Below are 18,561 nucleotides of genomic sequence, written 5' to 3' on the forward strand. Positions count from 1 at the left end.
CCGGAACAGACCAGCTCTTGCGAGCTTTGCTGTAAAGTGCTGTAACCGTAACGTGGATAACGGGTATCGCAACCAAAAGAGGCAAAGTGCAGCAAGCAAGAAAACAACCTTAGTTGGCCCGAATGACCAGCTTCGACAGGAACTTGTTTGATAGTGAGTCAAAGTCATAGCGGTCAAACTTGGTTTCTTGACGGGTCCTAAGGTAGGATTCTGTTATCGCGCGGTTAGTATGTAGGGTCACACCATGCTGACATTAAATGAGGGGTCATCACTCACCATGCTTGAGGACATGCTGTCTAACTTCGGTCATGGCCTCGCAGACGGCAACGTTATTATTAAGCAGCTGACCATGCCTGCGAGTATCCCACTCCGTGAAGGCGGGCAGCTTCTGAGAGATGGCGTGGAAGAGGCCAACAATGACACCAACAGGAGTAGACTCCATATCGTCACAGAACTTGTTGACAGCGATAGGGTCAGGCACACGGTAATGGCAGTCGAACTGGATCTCCTCCCAGACAGCCAAGAGGATGGCAGCCAGCATGAAGATAGTAGGCCAGTTCTTGAGACGCTCTCCGCTGTAGACCGAAGAGTAGAGAGCAGAGAGCTCCTCGAGAACCTCCTTCTGGAGCTCACGCCACATGTCGGCCATGGCGCACTTGATCTGGAAGTTGATCATGACAGGGGCGACAACCTTGCCAAAGTATTTGGAATCCTCGTCATCGATCTGACCCTCCATGGGCTGCTCCGTCGGCGGCTGCTCAACCATGGTAATGTGAAGAGTGAGGTTGTAAGCCACAACAAGCTTGAGCGCCTTGCGAATGACAGGCAGGCGCTCCTTGACGTAGAACCTATGAGCGGTCTTGAAGAGTTCGGTGATGAAGGGAGTACCTTCGAAATGGTCATCAATGAACTGCTCGAAGCCCTCATCGACATGCTTGTCGAGGTACTCGGAGAGAGCCTCCACTGAGACACCCTCATGACCAACGTCGAGGCGCTCAGTGCGAATCTCAAAGTCGATAGGCTCCTGGTCAGTCAAGGTAGACTCGACCCAGTCGACTTGGAAGCAGCTCTCGTCGGCAACAAACACCTCGCGAACCATGACAGGGAGGCAGAAACCGTAGCCGTGGGTGATCCACATGAGGGTCTCCTTCTGGGCAAAACCCTTGACGTTGAAGACGGACATGCCGCGGCCGAGGTGACGCTCGTAGTCGGCCTTCCAGTCCTTCATAAAGTAACCAATATCCTTGATATCGATGCGAGTGCAAGGCACCTGCCACAAACGAGCGTGAGAAGGCTGGCACCCGGCGCAAGGCTCACCCTTGTCGCAGGTCTTCTTGAGGAACTTGCAACGGAGGCAGGCCCGGAGCTTCCTGATCTCGCTGGCCTGCTTACGCTGCTCAGGAAGGAGGGGTCCACGACGCCTGCCAACCTTCTTTTCACCAGTGCCGTCCTTCTTGCCAGTCGAGTTAGTCCTACGAACGATGGTCTTGGAAGGCTTGGCAGTAGGGCTCTTTCTCGGGCCAGTGATTCTCCTCGGCGGGGGCGAGACCGAGCCAGAGCCGTTGGCAGTAACGGCCCTGGAAGAGCCGGCCTTGATAGGGACGGGAGCAACGGCGGAAGAGGGGCTAATCTCGGTGGGCTGAGGAGAGTGGTGGTGGTGGTCACCGGAGCAGCAACCGTGGCGGTTGTTGGTCATATCCATGAAGCCATCGGACTCGGTGGAGAAGGGCGAGTAGGGGAAGGTAACTTCCTCGTAGCTTCCGAACTCGGTAAAGTCAGACTGTTGTGAGAGTTCAGATGTGGTCCTCAAGTGCAAAGTCTGGCCGGGGTTGAAGATGGCGGTATTTTGCGCAGGCTGGGGCTGGGTGAAGTTGTTGTAATCCTGAAACAAAGGCATGTCCACGGTAGCCCAGCCATTGTCGCTTCCAGAGTGCAAAGACAGAACTTCCAGAAAGCTGCCCGTGGGCGAGTGGCTTCCCATGGGCATCCGGGCAAGTTCGTTATGCTGGTTGAAGTTCATGGCCATCTCAAAATCCTGCCAGTTCGCCATTTGCGTGCCCGTACCCGTGCTCCACTGCAGTTGCTGGCTGGTCTCCTCGACCGGAGAGATAGCGTGGTTGAAAGGGGCCTCCAAATGAAGCGTGTTTTCGATGGCGGCCTGGGTGGTGGCGGGGAGATAATCGAAAGCGCTGGGCTGGTGGAAGTTGGGCATGAAGTGGTTGGTGAGAGCAAGCAGAGGCTCGTTCGAGATAAACTGAGGCATATCAGAGACATGTTGCTGCTGCTGCTGCTGCTGTTGCTGCTGCTGCTGCTGGGTCTGCATGGGGAAAGCGGTCCAGTCGGGGAACAAGTGGGTGCCGGTCTGCAAAGGCGAGTGCTGGAGAGGCGAGTGCTGTTGTTGCTGAAGAGGGCTGGACATGACGCTATTCCCAGGCGACTGGCAATTCTGGTCCTCGGGCGACGAAGGCGACATGCTGCTGCTTGGCGAGTGGATGGAGTTGGGTGCGCTCATTCCTCCGGACAGATCGGCCGGGAGCCAAGTGGCACCCGGGCTAAGGCTTTGACGGGCGCTTTGGGACATGGTGGTCAGCGCGGTTGAGGTGATGTTCTGGGGTGATTGGGTCGAGGTGATGATGGGATAGTAGCGCTGGTGGTCTTGCTGGTCGAAGGCCAGTTGTTCTAGCAAGACGGCGTCTCCCCCAGCGGCAGTGAAGTCGTAAGTCATGATGGCGGGAGCGGGAGCGGGAACCAAGGGGTGAATGGGGTTTTGTTCAGGCGAGGATGAGGTGGACTGGAGATTTTCCGTTAGTATGGATCGGCCTTCCGTCTGGCCTCGTTTCGATCCGAGTGCGTATGCGTGGAATGCGTGGGCGTGAGTGGGCGTGGACGGCGTGGATGGGCCGTGGATAGGCGGCTGACAAGTCCGGGGGACGTGGACAACGGAGAGGACCCCAAGAGCGTGGATGTGGACGTGGCCGTGGTGGACGACGAGGGTGAGGGGGGTGACACCGCTCTTTTCTCGATCAACGATGAGTCGGTCAAGAAAGGATCATGACAAGGAACCGTCGCAGAGAAGCAGAAGAAGAGCAAAAAGGCACCTGGCCGAGGCTACCTGTACCTGATCTTCTTTTGTTTCTGTTTTGGTGAGGGTCGAACTGGGCGTTGCAAAGAGACTCGTTTCTGACTCCTTCACTATGCGTCGTAAAGTGTGAAGAGGGGATAAAAATGGACAGAGTGAAAAGAGAATCACACAACCACGACACTCGCACACTTTTGATCAATTTCCAGCGCAGCGTGGAAAGGCGAACAGGGACGCCGGCGCTGGCTTGGCTGCGTTGTGTGTGGTCTGGTCGTCTGGGAGATGGAGACAACGCTTTGCTGGGTCGAGAAATGGCTCGACGAGGAGGTGGAGGACAGAGTCTAAGCGGGTGGAGAGACCAGGGGAAAAAGAGGATTGGAGGAGGGAGGCTGGCTCCAGCCCACTTGAGAGTGAGCAAGAAACCCGGCACGGCCAACTGAGAGTGATGGATGGTGCTCTCGTAGAGTGCCAATGGTGCACCGTCAACCCCTCGCTCACCCACTCACCACAAAAGTTGAAGGCAAAGAGAGTGAGCGAAAGACAGAGAGAGTTCCTTCCTCACTCAACGCTGAAGAGGCGGTGAGGGTGCATATACAACCCCAGTAAGAGGACAACGTTGATTGGACTGTCTGGATGCGTGCATGGTTCCAGGGCCAATCAGTTCGTCCCATGCTTAACGGGAATGGCCTGCCACTCGTCGCTGCCAGCACCTGGGCACGGCTCCACAGACGCCATCTCCCCACTGCCTCCAAGGTTCTTTTCGGTTTCCGTCCTACTTCCACTGACTTTGGGCAAGAGCTTCTTCATGTTCCAGAGACTGGACCACCAGTCCAACCTCGTCGCACTGTAACAAGACTTCAACTTTGTGGTTACACCATTTCGTGACGAGGAGCGATAAGCCCCGCTTCTCCTCGCACAACACCTAGGTTGGTTCAACATTGGACAATGCCCTGGAGGAACGGAGAAAAGGACGAATGGAACAAAGATACATACATAGATAGCTGGCTATCTGTAGTTGTAATCGGACCCATTGTGGGATATCAAAAGACGTTGTTGGGGGACTTAAAACACTGGCCTCAGGGGTACAGTCCCCGGTATGTCTTCAACGTTGTTGTCGAGGCCAGAAGACGAGACCCAGTGCCAACAAACCAGACATGGGCCTTGACCATAACTTGGGCTCTCGTGTTTTTCATATCTACCTGCAAGAATAAAGGACGGCAACAGCCAACCGAAGCCAAGCTGGCACTTGGGAGAGGCGAGTTCAGCTTTTGGCACAGACATGGTATAGTCCATAATACTATTTTCAAGCGAAAGGCAAAAAAATGCCAGGAAGGCCCAGCCGGAGAGAATCCCCCACCGTGCAAGCGATCCCATCCCAACCTGCTGCCTGTCTACACTAGTACCCAAGTCAGTAGTTGGTTGAAAGCAGCTACGGAGTCCGGAATATGGCCCGGAGCCTGGGAGTGCCTGGACAAAACTCCAGCTTGAAAAGGAAGAAAAGGCGGCTCCTGCCGACAACGAGCTGGTTTCAAAGGTAGGGTTATGCTGGCCTACCACTTCGCGAAATTGCGGATCGAATCGACTTCTAGCGATTCCTGCCTGACATGCCATAAAACAACAAATCACCGACTCCTAAGGATCATCCCGACAACGCATGTGCGAGTCTGTAAGAATCATTCCTCGCCTAATGCCTCTTTTATCTGTTTTTTTTCTTTTTTTCTTTTTCGTTTTTTTCCTCGGTCCTCAAGTTTGTCATGCACACCAGAAACGGGGGAGCGAATCTTGGCCTTTCTTGAAGAGTTGAGACCTGTGGGACGTGGCCGTTTCCGGCTTGCCCCATCACTCCAGCGCTCTCCTCCTAGCAAGGTTAGAAAGCGTCTCCGTCATGATCGAATCGTATCGCAGTCGCCACGACGTTGCCAGGTTGCGTTCCTCTTCACACAAGGTGCGCATGGTGGCTGACCCTTCCACCACCTCTCACAACAGTCTTCTCTGGAAGTTGCCCTGCACCAAACTCTGTTGCTATCCGCCCTTGTCACACGCTCTACAGCTGCTGGAATCGTCTGGGCAGGCTTAACTGCCGGTGTCATCGCCATACATTGTACGGTATACCCGGCATGTTTCGAGTGACAAAATCAGCTTGGTCAGGGTCTCAGACATCCAGATCTGGCCAGAAATCCCCGGTTCTCTTGTTATCTGTCATCCCAATCGGGCCCGGAGTCCGCTTGAGAGACGTGGTGTTCAGTCTGAACTCTCCAACTCAAGTTGGCTGCAGCTCTTTCTCCCCCCAAAGTTGATATTCAAGGTCGTGAAAAAAGTCTCGACCGGAGTCAACGTCGTCTACCATATGATCTTGATCAACTCACCAGCAAACGTCCACGGACACAGACAGAGATTGCACCCTCCGTCGGCAATTGTGTGATAAAAGGAGGGGAGCACAGCATAAATTGACACCGTGCACCGGCTCCGTCATTGCGGCGCAGTCGATGAAATGGCCAATGGATACCTGAGAAACAATAAGAGGCATGTCGTCGCCGGAGAAGCTCTGGCCGCAAGTACTCGCACAGTGGCTGTTGCTGTCGTCTGGACGCAAACTGGCAGGCCGTCAGTCTTCTCGGTCCCGGTCGGTGGCTTGTTGCATTCGGCTCACTGAGCTGCGATACTAGTGGACGGAATATGTACCTGCCACCCATTTAACTGGTCCAAGTGTTCAAGCTCTTTTGGGAATGGAGCCGGTCCCTGTCAGCGAGAGCTTTCCCCACGCTAGCTAGGGTCGATAGATCCACTCGGCTTGTGGAGACCCCTCTCGCTCCTGGGCCGGACCCTGAAAAAGAGGAGCTGTTGCAACCTTTGAAAGAAGCTTAACCTGCCCGTAGCGTTTGTTCCTGCTTCTAATGGCATCCTTCTGTTGAAACGAAACCAAACGAAACATACGTATAAGGACACACCTCATGAGGAAACCATGAGAAAGTTTAGTGTCACCCATCAAGCAAGAGAAGATTTCCATTTCGACATCTTTGAACCTTGCGTGCTGGAGCCTGATCAGAAGCTCCTGATGCGGCCTGTACACTAGTGTGTTCCTCTCGGGATCGGCAGACTCAAACGAGTCAAGTCTTGGTCTAGAGGGACGGGGGACTTTTTCACCGTGGAACCCGTGTCGTTCGTCCGAGAGATCCAGGATACCTTCGGATTTTGAGCCTCAGGATGGCACTCAAAGAGGAGAAGAAGCCCGCTAGTGCGCTCGCTACCGAAAACCCTGGCTGTGGCCACTGTCAAAATATCGAGCCAAACTCAACAAAGAAAAGCTCTGTTCGTAACGAGCAAGAAACATGTGTTTTTGTGCTCGGGGTTGCCTGCTCCATGTCTTTGGTGCGTAGATGTCCCCTGAATAAAAAACGGCACGAAAGAGCAAGAGATGGAGATCAATGGCGTGAGATACCGGCATTCTTGTCAATCCAGCTGCTGGGTCGGTCAAACCAACTTTGACGCGGGCATCTGTGATAGGGGTATAACCTGGATGGTTCGGAAGCAACGTGGTCGAATCTCTCCGGCAGTGTTTGCGGGTGTTCGCCGGGGTTGTTGCCGTCGTTGCCGGTACAAGTGCCGCGCATACGGACCAACATCCGAATGCTTGACGACGAGCCAGGGAATTGTGGATCCAGAAACCGATCAATGTCTCCGAAGACCATTTTGTGGGAATACCGTAGAGACGGCGGAAATTGGCGAAAAGGCCATCCCTCTTTAAGCACACGAAGCAGCATACATATGTTCGCTCAGTTAATGTGCTGCCCAGCACTATCTTGCCTGCGTTTCAAAGCACAGGCTCGGACTTGAGCGATAGAGGTCTGTCAGCACCCTGTCTGATTTCCTGGGTTTTCAGGCATTAGCCTTTTGCCAATTTCCTGAGTCTCTTGGGTAGTCCTTTCTTGACCCCTATCAAAAGTTTTCACAGATTGCTCGGCAGCAGGGTAGCAGGGCAGTAGGGCAGAAGGATATCAGGAGCTTTTGGACTAGCAGAAACGATTCACTTCTTGCATTCCGGTTTTTTTGTTTTCTCTTTTTCTTGTTTTTTTCGGCTTCAGTGCAGCTCAAGGGTACTTTGGACGGAGTCCATGCGAGCTGATGCACTGCAAAACTGTTCCTGCGTGCGGTGGATCGATGATTGCTAGGCGATTTCACGAAAGGTCCGAGTTCCGCCGTCTCTTGATCCATAGGGCTGACGGCGAGGGCAACCGGTGTGGCAACTTGCAAAGTCCCAGCCCGGGCTCTCCGTCAATGCGGAGCCGTCACCAGTCCCGGAGTCGGCTTCGATATGAGGACCGGGGATTGCCGCAGTCATCCAGACCCAGGACACACAGCATCCTGGGAGCAATTCATGATATTTTATCGCCGTCGATGGCCGCTAGATCTGGCGGCATGCATGGTTTTGGCGATGGAAGATCCGATGTGTTGGCATTTGCTACAGAAGAGGTTGGTTGTGAGTTCGGGTGGCGTTGTGTTAGAGTTAAGAGCCGCAAGGTTGCGTTGAATGTATCGATCCACTTTGAGAAAGAGTTATACAAAATCGAGAGAAAGCGAAGAAATGTCGAGGAAATGAGATGGAAGGGATGCGATGATCACATTCACTGAGCTCAGATTCGGTTCCATCGAGCCTTTCGTCATTCGATACGTCGGGCAGACGAGGGCACGTGCGTCCACAGCTGGACGACAGCTGGCTGATCTCAGATCCCACCCATCACTGCCGCCGTCCGTCCAATAACTGCCCGCCTGAGTGGTGACCGCCACTGAGCGCCCGGCCGGCGGACAGTGATGGACTGTGGACTGGGTGACCCCAACAATGCACGCCGCCATAACAGCGAATGCGAGGGCCGCAAACGTCGACGATCATCCGTCTATTTGTAGCATACCAACCTTAGAGCAGCAGCAAGAACAATAGCAAGTGTGATGAGAGCCTCAACCATTGTGACACCTTCTTCTCACTAAATCTGCCTATTCGATTGATGGTGGTGCGCACAAAGGGAGCGCGGTGCCGGAATCGCGCCATCTTCATTCGCAAGTTTCCAAAGAACAAAAAGGAAAACATGGCCGCCTCCACCACCTCCTCCTTCCCGACCTCCCAAGAGGGGGTCGCTACTTCTTCTCAGCAAAACCTGGACGCCATCACCGACGACGACTTTGAATACGTCGACGAGGAGTTTGTCCTGAGTCATTCCGCAGAGCAACAAGCACAGCCCGAACCCATGATTCCCGACCTGTTCAAGCAGCCTTCCCTGGTGAAGGATGACCTCATCACGGCCACCTCCCAGCTCCAAGACCAAACTGTTGAGCACTGTCTACCCTTCCTGACCGGTGAGGATGGACCTCTCGATCTCAACGACTATGGCCTCCCCAAGCTGAACAGGGACAAGCATATCAAGTTTCTCAAGCAGTCCCTTGGCCCGTTACCAGGTCGCTTCGTTGCAGTGGACGCTAGCAGGCCATGGTACCTATACTGGTGTCTGTCCGGTCTCACCATGATGGGGGAAGATGTGTCCAGTTACCGGGATAGCGTTATCGAGACCGCTCGTACCATGCAGAATGAGTCTGGAGGATTCGGTGGAGGCCATGGACAGACTTCGCACCTGGCTACGACGTATGCGGTCATCCTAGCTATCGCTCTGGTTGGAGGTGAGGAAGCATATGATGTTATCGATAAGAAGGCTATGTGGAAATGGCTATGCTCCTTGAAGCAGCCTGATGGTGGCTTTCAGGTATGCGTGGGAGGTGAGGAGGATATCAGGTGCGTTGGCCCCAGGCCACACTTCTCTTAATTGAACATGTTGACTGACACCACAGGGATAACCGAAAAGGGGGGCATATATCGCGGCTGTGATCATCACTCTGCTCGATCTGCCTCTGGACTTGACGCCAGAATCTCCTGCATATGACGGTCGCTCAAACCTGTTGACTGGTTTAGCGGAATATGTGCGTAGTTGTAAGTGTTACCCTGGTGTTGCATCCTCGTATCGAAACAGAAGAGGCTATGAAGAGGCAGTCAGACTAACATGAGCCCAGGCCAAACCTTCGAGGGCGGGATATCTAGTCAACCCAACAATGAGGCCCATGGCGCGTATGCCTTTTGCGCTCTCGCCTGTCTCGCCATCCTGGACAACCCTCGCCGTATCATTCCAAGGTAAGCAGGCTTGATCACGGTCCTGAGAAAGCATGAAGCAAACAAGCCAGATCTTTCACCACCTGTCTTATAAATTTTCAATTCCAACAATGACAACAAGCACACTGCATTTCATATGCGCATGACCCCCTCTAAGCACCTTCTCATCAGACATACAGACAACTAACAAGTTCTCTTTCCCACCCACCAGCTACCTAGACGTCCCACGCCTCGTCTCCTGGTTGTCTTACCGGCAGTACGCACCCGAAGGCGGGTTTTCGGGACGCACCAACAAGCTGGTTGACGGCTGTTACAGCCACTGGGCGGGTGGATGTTTCCCCCTTATTGAGGCATCTCTCAGTCCCTCCGGCCCCGGTTCCGAGAAGCACAAGACAGCCACCGGTCTTGCGGCTGCGCCGGAGAGTCTCTATAGTCGAGAAGGTTTGATTCGGTATATCCTTTGCTGTTGCCAGGACCAGACTAAGAGGGGTGGACTGAGGGATAAGCCATATAAGTGAGTTTATTTCTTTTTTTTTTTTTCCCTTTTTTTTTTTTTTTTTTTTTTTTTTTTTTTCTTCCTTTCGTTACGCTTTGCTTTGCTTTGCTTCGGATTGAGGTTTCATTGTATTCTACGATCTTACCTCGCTTTACTTTACATTATTTCACCTTACTTTTTACGTCACCTATTTTACTTTACATTCTCTCACCTTCTTACCTCACCTGTTTCAGCTTTCGTCACCTCGCTTCACCTTCGTTTCAGGGCTCCTTAACTTAGCTAACCCACCTCCCCTCTCCACTTCACCTCATCCCCCCTTCAATAACCTCTATCTATGCTAACGCCCCCCCTTCAGAATGTCAGACCCTTACCACACCAATTACGTCCTCTCCGGTCTCTCTTCTGCTCAACACCAATGGGACCTCGACTCCGATCCCCTTCCCCTTCCCAACGGAGATACTACCCCCAGCTTGGCCGCTGTGGGGGCCGATTCCGTCTGGAACGTCTTCCCTTACATTGACGAAAATGACCAGATTTACGAAGACTCGGATCGGGTCAGGCCTATCCACCCGGCTTATGCGATCCCGCAGAAGAATGTGAACGCAATCAGGGCGTATTTCCAGGGAAGAAGTGGGTTCGCTTCCACTTTAGGGGAAGAGTGAGGACAAGGACATTATTGATGGGCAATAGGGAATTGGGTAAATTGAGTAGATTGGGTAGATTGGGATAGAATGGGAGGAAGGTTTCAGTCAGATGGGGTGCTGTGGCTGTCCTTGGGGGAAAAAGGGGCACAGTTATGCGGAATAGTGACCAGGTAGTTTGTGATATCAAGGTAGCGAGTACTTGGTGATGAGTATATATTGTGAAGGACGCTGAGAATAGTATCTTTGCAATAGCCTGCGGAAATGGGCGTACGCTTCCATCCAGGTGGCTGCATCCAAAGCAGGTCGTACACTGGGTAGTATATGTTTCTTGGCATCGTCGGAGATAGACGGGCATGCTTAGTTCGCTACTAAGCCCTCGCGTTGGGTTAACTATGAAAGTAGTCTACAAGCATGCCTAAAATAAGTACAACAAGCAAGGCGGTAATGACATATCAGATTGAATGTCAAGGCTGATCAGTAACTCACATAGCGAAATACAATAAAGCACCAAATATTGCGTGATGTTTGCTCTGTTATTGTTCTCTATCAAGTCCTGATACTGACCAGTCAATCTCATGTCTACAAGCTATCGAGCCTAAGCACCTCAGACACTGCTGGCATTAATAGTATAAGCTTTCTCTTTATACATCACATTGCATGTATAGAGGCTTGAGATACATAAGAGTGACATTGGCGGTCGGAACCAACTATATTTCAGTGCTCTTAAGCTGCCAATTGGTGGCTATATGATATCCTGCAATGCCGTGGGCAAGCCGATGCAGACTTGAAAGGACTGAAAGAAAGATCGTACGAACAAGCACGTCAATGATGGAAGGAACACTTGGCCCGACACCTGGTCATTGTGAGTATAGAGATATTAACGGTCAGTCTTAGTAAGCCCAACATCCGTCTCTTCCCCCCCCCCTATTCAAATGCGATTACTCTCATTCCAACAGCAAAGAGCGGCTCTCGGAAAGGCTTCCGCTACCATGATCATTGGATTCTGTGGGTTTGTCTTGCAAATTTGCAAGTCAGCCTATCAGAGCGCTAGAACAGAAGCAATCGCCAAGGCAAAGCGAAGCCTTCCACTGCACTTCCACCTCGCGGTTAGGCACCCATCCGTTCCGAAACAAAGCGAGACCATAGTGACTGCAGGATACGATGTTTGGGATGGAAATACCCTGGCTTGAGACTTGGGTGAAATGGATTTGACCCTGAAGTGTATCCAACGATCGGTTATTGACTGTCGATATCCGTCGCTGCCCATCCTTTCCATCCTTCCGAGTACGCCACCATCGATTGACTCGTGGAGATATGGAACGAAGGAAAGGGCTGGCTAGATGTAGATGCAGGAATGCGTGCCGAGAGGCCGTGAGCGTACAACACTTTGGGAACATGGCAGTCTATGCACCGCAACAAAATCTCGAGGCCATGGACGATATCCCTGCGGAAAAGTTGTGAGTCAAGACAAGAGAAATAGGCAGGATGTTGCTTTGCTCCCACACTTGACCCTTGTACAGGAATCATGCTGCCGGACAGAACGTCCGGGAAACCAAATCGCATTATGGATCAAGTCGACCACCAAAGGCTTGGAATCCTCAAAGACATCTTGTCAAAGTGGTGTTGCTTGCCATAAATCCTCTAGTAGTGCCCGATATCTGTGTCACTCGCCCGGAATGCTTGTCAGTCGTTCGGTCGGCGGAGGTCTCGAATCAGGATCACAGGACGGTGGCAGAGTGGGGGTTTGGATTAAGAACAAACCAGCTCCAATCAAAGAACCATTCTTAGACGGTCCAATGATATTTTATTAGTTGAGTTTTCATCATCTCGCAGCCTTCATGATGATCAATATCCCGATTATATTCTGGCCGGGTCCTTGGATAAGCACTCGGATAAGTCCCGGGTGGCATCAGTCAATAGTTGCCAATGATAGATATGGCAATGGCTAGAAAAGTCCCCAAGTCGTAGAATGTTGCAGAACTGCTGCTCAATTCTGAACATGCGTGGTTCATGCTCTGTCGTGTAATCTCACCTGTGTTACCGAAATGTGAGCAACGTGGTACATGGCAAGAAGAGGTGATAGTCATTTGGAAGGATGATGATCAAGCGTTGACCCAACCCATGTGGATGGTAACGAGATTGCCATGGAAGCTGTGGGAGTTGCGACAGCAGTCCAAAGGGTGCAAGCCAAACCCCATCAGCCGGCATGATGGAATATAATGGTGATGATTTTTCCGACACCAAGCAGCTTTGCCCGTCTTTGCCGGGCCCTGTTTTTTGTTTCTTGGCAGTCGACGTGATTTTCTCCGGTCAAATCGACCATTTGGACGGGATGAGGCCCGTTACGGCGACCTGGTGGCGCAGTCGATGGCTGGAGAAGAGGTTGGAAACAAACTAAGCATGGAGCCAGATCGCAGCTGGTGGGTTTGGTAAGTTGATGTTGAAATTGAAGCATGACGTTGCAATGGAATAAATCAGAAGGGCTGATCATCACCATATGCGAGTGATGGCTCTGATGAGGGGGAACAAGGGAACAACCTCAAAAGCTCAGCTCAGCTGTACCGTACCGTGGTACCGAGCGTACCTACCTCTACCTCTACCCCTCATCGTGTCAATCATTGATTGCAGTGGATGTCAACCTGATTCGTGTCCATCGGAAAGGGGAAGAAGGAACAGAGCGAGCATGCGGGGCCGAAGGGAACAGGAAAGCAGAAAGGAAAGAACGACTCCCTTGACCCCCGATTCTTCAAGGAAAGTGCTGATCGATGAAGTGAGACGATGGCATTAGAGGTGGTCTGATTGGTCTTCTATGTCGAGTGCCGATTCAGTCGTCACAGCTTGGGGATCAGGTTCAAGCAAATGAGCCCGAGAATGTCGATCGAGGAGGGGGTTCATGGGCGATGGTTTCTCTTTATCCAAGTGTTTGGGTCTTCCTGTCTATTTATCCTGGCCAGGTGCCATGAATTCGAGTCGATGGTGCCATGTCCAAGTCAACCTAACATCGGAGCTTTCAAAACCTATCGATAGCAAAGAAGTTGATACGAGGCTGGGACGACACAATTCATATATGGTCTATGGCAAAGTATATGAGGCAAAATCAATGACACTCACTGAGTGAGGGCTTGGGTGTTCGCTGGGTCCGTGTTCTAGAAGAATTCCATCCTTGGATGTTTAACTCAAAAAAGCCCCTCTTTCCCCCTCCATTTTAGCGACATGGATTGAGAATCCAGGAGCATTGACCACCAACCATGCGCACTTTCATGTGCTTTGCAATCTCATTGGAGGTTGCGGCGAGGTTGCTTGGTTCGCATCCTTCTTGCCCTGTGTTTGGTGTCCAAGGAAATAACCTTCCCGTGTGAAACAGACGGCGTCGAACATGGTGGCATGCACCGATCTTTCTCAATGCCGATTCAGGTGGGAGATAAGTGACAGAGAGACGGAAAGAAATGGAACCTCAAGTTTGTAGGGCAGGCGCGATAAGGCATGCTATGTACAGTAGAGGTAGGTAGGTAGGTATGTACCACTGAACCCATTAAGCAAGAGCTCCCTCCATGTTATGCACGGAGCAAGCACAGAGTCCCCGCCCCGCATCCCTCATTCTCAGTGAACAATTCGGACGAGATCTCGTCTCTTCATGCATTTTCAACCTCTCATATTCAAATCCTCAAACCGAGGTGTAGGCTTCTTGCACCTCAACACGAGCCGTTACTGCCATGCCAACAGCCCCATGGCCACTTACTGTCCCGGCAAGGTACCTATACATACACGGTGAAGCCTAAGAGATGACAGCCGAATCACGATATTCACATACGAGCGATGGGCAGGCAGACAGGAAGTGAACATTGACGCTCACATTGGTGATGACTTGGGTGCGTCTCCCTGGTCTCCTCCTCCTCCTCCTCCTCCTCCTCCCCCGGCCTTTCAACACCAATTGTCGCCATCGACAGCGACCAAGCATCGCCATCGTGACTGGCTGCCCTCGTTCTTCCCGCTTTCCTCCGCCCGCGCTCTCCTCCTTCTTTTCTTACACGCCGGCCTGTGGATAGCACGGCATCCTACCTCTGCTGGGCCTGTTGACTGCTCCGTCGAGGTTTCCCCCAATCTCTTCCGGCCCGGTTGGCTCCCTTGGAACCCCTCCAGCTGAGGACTTGTACCCGTACCTCTGTGAGGGCAAGGAAGGGCCTGTCACTGCCTGTTCTTCGCCTGTTGCTCTTGTCACGCAACTCTGGCAGTGCCCGCAGCACGTCTTCCATGATTTCTGCACCAGTCCATTCTGGCTTGTCGATGTAATATCCAGCAGCATTGCCAACTCATCATTGCATGCGTCTTAAGGCCTTCTTGTGCCTAGCTGCCTCGCGGCCTTGCGGCCTCGCCATGAGACCGGCCATTCAGCGACCTCGCTCTCTCCTGGGGCCAGACGCACCCGCACCCAGGACATGCAAGGGTTCGCCGGCCCAGCCACTGTTCATGCACCTCATCCCTCATTCACCGACTTCGTGGTCGGCCAAAGAGCCAGTCGTTTTGATACGGCTCGGTTTGTTCCACTACACAGACCTTTGTACCGGCCCTTTCCGTGACCATGACAACCATTTCTCACCACTTCGACACCCTGCCCCATTTGTTGACCAACTAGGTAGACAGCTTGGAAGATGAATGCTGCCAAGAGAGAAACAAACACCGACGAGCAGACGGTGGTCCATGGCCCATGGTCCATGGATGATGGATGGCCCGGCCGGAAAACACCACCCAGCAACACCACCGGCTTGTTGTTGTCTTTCCGGATCTCTTGATCCCGCGGTTTTGATACGCCAGCCGTCCTTCCTTCCTTTGTGCTGACCAGCTCCGAAAAGGTCGCCAACGCCGCTGGTCTCTCCTCCCTCCCAGGTCTCGCTGCCTGCCGAACCAAGGTATGCCCATGTTGCCCGAGTTCTGGCCCACAAATTTCACAGCGCCAATGATCTCCGGTTCACCTCTCAGCGAGGTCACCCAAACCGAACATGCCATCTCAACTTCTCCCGTCCTTCCCTGCCCGCTTGGCTATTCATGCCCCCCGGGTTCCAACCCCAACCCCGACCCCGTTCCTGGCTGGTTCATGTAGCAGTATATGGACCCGCCGATTTTGGTCCTATTTTACCTCTGCCGTTGATCTCTGACGGTAGCATAGCAAGTGGAGACGCACTTCATCTCTACTGGAAAAAGGTACCGCAGAGGCCATGCGGTCCGTCTATCGACAGTGTCGATAGCACAAACACCAGTACTACCGAGGATACATGTTGGATGTGCCATAGCCCAGGCTGCATAAGTGGTTTAAAAAGCCACCAGTCAGATGGATCTTACCGGGCTTGATGTTTTTCATTGACTATTTTTCGTACCCACGACTTGCGAGCCAGGCACATCCTTTCTTCTGGCACCCCTTGGCTTCAACATAAGCCACTTCTGAAACTTGACTGGTTGCCGGCAAAAGACCGCTTGCTCCCGAATTTTCGAGTCTTACTTCGATTTCTCTCTTGGAACACCAGACTGGCTCTTGGGCATCCGATTTTGCCACCTTGCTATGCCTAACTCTGCATAACCAAAAAGCCCCGCGAGCCTATCTCATCTGTTTAGCGATGGGACACGATCCTGGTGTGCTAGGGCGGCGAACGAGGCCGAAGAACATGTGGAGGCCGACCCAGGAGTTGAGCCAGGTGCCGGAAAGGGAAAAGAACATATCACACAAATAGTGTCGGGCTCCATCTATGCCCATTTCAATCCAAGACTGGCTCGACTTATCAAAGCAGATCTTTCCCCCCAGGCATATTAATGCATACCCCATGGGTGGTGTATGTGTGGTGTGGAGTTGGCCCGGTCTCCGGCTCTATCAACTGGCAACGACAATGCCAGCGCAGCAAGATGGGTCACACTTTGAGCCGCATCTTGACGGTCAAACATTGCATCCGACGAACACTTTCTCCTCCTGTCCGTTTGGCTTTCCCTCATGTCGTCTCTTTGGCGTCTGAATTCGGACATTTTTGCCTCCCCCCTTGCCCCGCACGAAGCTGCTCCTTCACTGCAATATGTAAAGCACACATGTCTCGCCGTTGACTGCTCATCAAGGTGATGCAGCTTCGTCGTCCATACCTGCCCGCCCGCTTCTGGCACTGCCTCGCATCCCCTTCTGCCTTTTAGTTAGGCTCGATTGCATCACATCCTCGGATCTCGGACATCTTCCCGCGGCCTCCTCGCCTCCTTCTTTTTCACCATCGTCACCTCCACTGTTTGTAGAAACTCATACATTCTGTCGTTCCATCTCTGTCTCGCTTCTCCTGGAATTTCTTTTTACAAAGACAAAACCCGACACCATGGCTGGTTTCTACATGCAGTATCTGGAGAGTAAGTCACTCAAGCGTCAATTTTTGCTGTCAAACCTCGCTTTCCAATTTAATCACAAATCCTACATTACCAATCTTGTTGTGGGGTGTTGTCACGAGGCATGACATTTCACCCTTGGGAATGGTTTACCCCTGCATGAGATTTCCACAACATGGAGATGTCCCGCGTCTTTTTCTTCTTCCAGAGATCGTACACCAGGTGTCATCTTGCCCCCCCGTTACCCACAGATCAAACCAACCCCGGTCATAGGGCTGAGGCATCCGTGTTCGGCTGCCACGCAGGCACGGAATCCATCTGCACATGGCTCATGCTTTTTCATGATTGAGCCTAGGCACTGTCGATACTCTAATGAGAAAAGCTATTAATTTGGGTTTCTACAGGTCTTTGCCGGCGGCGTGGATGGCACGATCCCTCCTACGAGTGTTATCGTGATGGCAGTGGCTTTACCTGCTTGGTTCTCGTCAACGGCCGCGAATATCAGACAGATATCCCATATCAAACACATGGACTTGCTCAGGAAAACGCGGCCATGCGTGCGTTCATGGTTTGCCGAAATTTCTCGGTCAATGGAGGGATGCTGGCTCGCAACGGAATCGTCCAAGGGTTGCCGGCAGACGAGGCCAAGCACAAGTCCAGACGGAGCAGCCGTCCTCAAACGTCTTCTCACTATACGCATGGACACCGCACTCGGCATTCCGGAGATGAATCAAGCAGCAGCTCGACTGCTTCGGTGGAATAAGGGCTGTGGAGCTGCCACACCTTGGCAGAAGGCAACACAACCCCTTGGAAAGGCGTGGATTCCTTCTCGATCAGCGGATTCGCATTTTCTTGTTTTCTTCTATACTTCTTCACGCTTCACAGCAACACGGTGATAAGACCCGGGATTTATACCCTTAGGTGACGATCAATCGACGACTCGGAAAAGGACGAACGAATAGCATCACCACTGGTTTCTACACGCACAAAAGCTGCATCGGCAAAATTCATAACTGGACGACCTACGGAATATAAATTACATGGATCTGATGCGTTGTCACGATTCTACTTCATTCCCTTATTTGGATCCTTCGGGTTTTCCTCGTGTTTGACGGCTTTTTGGTTGTTTTAGAAGCCTCACTGGGCCTCAAAAAAGCTTCGTCCGTATTATTGAAGTACAGCCGTACTTGGATTGGAAGTCCCTGGTCCAGCCTGATCCAGCTGATAAGGGATTGTCCTTCTCACTGCTTTGTGCGGACTTTGACAGCTTCATATGTGTCTAGGACTGCTTTCACCTTGGCTTGATCGAACCTTGAGTTCGAAATACCGAGGCAAGACACTTCCATATGGCCACTCCTTCTTGGTTTGGGACACATGTCATTGTTGTTGCAGCTGTCTTAAAAGGCAGTCCATTCATTCCGCCTGAAGTGGATAGGTTTCGTACCTTCACGAGACATTGGAGCGGTATGTCCACGCGTAGGCCCTCATACTTTGCCGCAAAACATCTGTTCTCTTTTTTAGCCGGGAGACACGAACTCATTGATTCAGCGAAGGGCATACTTGGCTGAATTTGGACCAATCGGAGCACTTTACTTCCTCGCGTTCTTGTATCAGGAGGGGGGAGGGGAGTCTGGCATGGGAGGTTCGCGGCTTTGTTCTTCTTTCCCCACTCTTTCTTCTCTTCTGGAAATTTATTCTTCATGATTTTACGACTTAACGAGACGGCATCTCTAAAAAGACACTGATGACGAGACCAGGCAACTTGAGTGCTGGTGCAGAGGAGGGGATCCGACGGGGGGATAGATGGTGAGAGGAGGGGGTGATGACAGCATCAAGTAACGCA

The 18,561-nt window shown here is 52.2% G+C and overlaps 7 protein-coding genes across 7 annotated transcripts; 4 read left to right on the forward strand and 3 right to left on the reverse strand.

Annotated features, from left to right (window-relative positions):
* Positions 1-43: 43 nt before the first annotated feature.
* On the reverse strand, positions 44-2,844 carry B0T23DRAFT_138129 (uncharacterized protein). Its single transcript, XM_062832314.1, has 2 exons — positions 277-2,844; positions 44-210 (listed from the first exon to the last, which is right to left on the reverse strand). Exons 1-2 carry the CDS (start codon positions 2,723-2,725, stop codon positions 110-112), a joined length of 2,550 nt encoding a protein of 849 aa, XP_062692741.1. The 5' UTR covers positions 2,726-2,844; the 3' UTR covers positions 44-109.
* Positions 2,845-3,736: 892 nt separating this feature from the next.
* Positions 3,737-3,916, reverse strand: B0T23DRAFT_295926 (uncharacterized protein; the record flags this gene model as incomplete). The annotated part of the gene is made up of 1 exon (XM_062834289.1): positions 3,737-3,916. A coding segment is annotated over one exon (180 nt), but the record flags the coding sequence as incomplete, so codon positions are not given.
* Positions 3,917-6,283: 2,367 nt separating this feature from the next.
* On the forward strand, positions 6,284-6,786 carry B0T23DRAFT_404377 (uncharacterized protein; the record flags this gene model as incomplete). Its single annotated transcript, XM_062838891.1, has 3 exons — positions 6,284-6,448; positions 6,584-6,731; positions 6,764-6,786. The coding sequence occupies 3 exons, from the start codon at positions 6,284-6,286 to the stop codon at positions 6,784-6,786; spliced, it is 336 nt and encodes a 111-aa protein (XP_062692743.1).
* Positions 6,787-7,959: 1,173 nt separating this feature from the next.
* On the forward strand, positions 7,960-10,430 carry B0T23DRAFT_138178 (terpenoid cyclases/Protein prenyltransferase). The gene is made up of 5 exons (XM_062832315.1): positions 7,960-8,858; positions 8,929-9,053; positions 9,134-9,251; positions 9,442-9,744; positions 10,082-10,430. Exons 1-5 carry the CDS (start codon positions 8,080-8,082, stop codon positions 10,386-10,388), a joined length of 1,632 nt encoding a protein of 543 aa, XP_062692744.1. The 5' UTR covers positions 7,960-8,079; the 3' UTR covers positions 10,389-10,430.
* A 768-nt stretch (positions 10,431-11,198) lies between these two features.
* On the forward strand, positions 11,199-12,158 carry B0T23DRAFT_404379 (uncharacterized protein; the record flags this gene model as incomplete). The annotated part of the gene is made up of 4 exons (XM_062838892.1): positions 11,199-11,232; positions 11,327-11,379; positions 11,799-11,824; positions 11,891-12,158. 4 exons carry the CDS (start codon positions 11,199-11,201, stop codon positions 12,156-12,158), a joined length of 381 nt encoding a protein of 126 aa, XP_062692745.1.
* A 1,417-nt stretch (positions 12,159-13,575) lies between these two features.
* On the reverse strand, positions 13,576-15,374 carry B0T23DRAFT_404380 (uncharacterized protein; the record flags this gene model as incomplete). The annotated part of the gene is made up of 8 exons (XM_062838893.1): positions 13,576-13,644; positions 13,747-13,823; positions 14,178-14,278; positions 14,322-14,406; positions 14,449-14,643; positions 14,925-14,999; positions 15,130-15,264; positions 15,341-15,374. 8 exons carry the CDS (start codon positions 15,372-15,374, stop codon positions 13,576-13,578), a joined length of 771 nt encoding a protein of 256 aa, XP_062692746.1.
* A 1,337-nt stretch (positions 15,375-16,711) lies between these two features.
* On the forward strand, positions 16,712-17,481 carry B0T23DRAFT_395679 (uncharacterized protein; the record flags this gene model as incomplete). Its single annotated transcript, XM_062838197.1, has 2 exons — positions 16,712-16,742; positions 17,123-17,481. The coding sequence occupies 2 exons, from the start codon at positions 16,712-16,714 to the stop codon at positions 17,479-17,481; spliced, it is 390 nt and encodes a 129-aa protein (XP_062692747.1).
* Positions 17,482-18,561: the final 1,080 nt, after the last annotated feature.

Source organism: Neurospora hispaniola, assembly GCF_033458365.1.
Source record: "Neurospora hispaniola strain FGSC 10403 chromosome Unknown B0T23scaffold_4, whole genome shotgun sequence".
NCBI classification, from domain to species: Eukaryota; Fungi; Ascomycota; class Sordariomycetes; order Sordariales; family Sordariaceae; genus Neurospora; species Neurospora hispaniola.

What these genes read in the sequence shown, in the direction of transcription:
- B0T23DRAFT_138129 (XM_062832314.1), bottom strand. Translation starts at nt 2,725, where the DNA reads ATGACTTACGACTTCACTGCCGCTGGGGGAGACGCCGTCTTGCTAGAA. An exon ending in ACAGCATGTCCTCAAGCATG is followed by an intron (nt 211 to 276) that starts GTGAGTGATGAC and finishes GCGCGATAACAG; the next exon opens with AATCCTACCTTAGGACCCGT.
- B0T23DRAFT_138178 (XM_062832315.1), top strand. Translation starts at nt 8,080, where the DNA reads ATGGTGGTGCGCACAAAGGGAGCGCGGTGCCGGAATCGCGCCATCTTC. An exon ending in GGAGGTGAGGAGGATATCAG is followed by an intron (nt 8,859 to 8,928) that starts GTGCGTTGGCCC and finishes ATAACCGAAAAG; the next exon opens with GGGGGCATATATCGCGGCTG. An exon ending in AGCGGAATATGTGCGTAGTT is followed by an intron (nt 9,054 to 9,133) that starts GTAAGTGTTACC and finishes ACATGAGCCCAG; the next exon opens with GCCAAACCTTCGAGGGCGGG.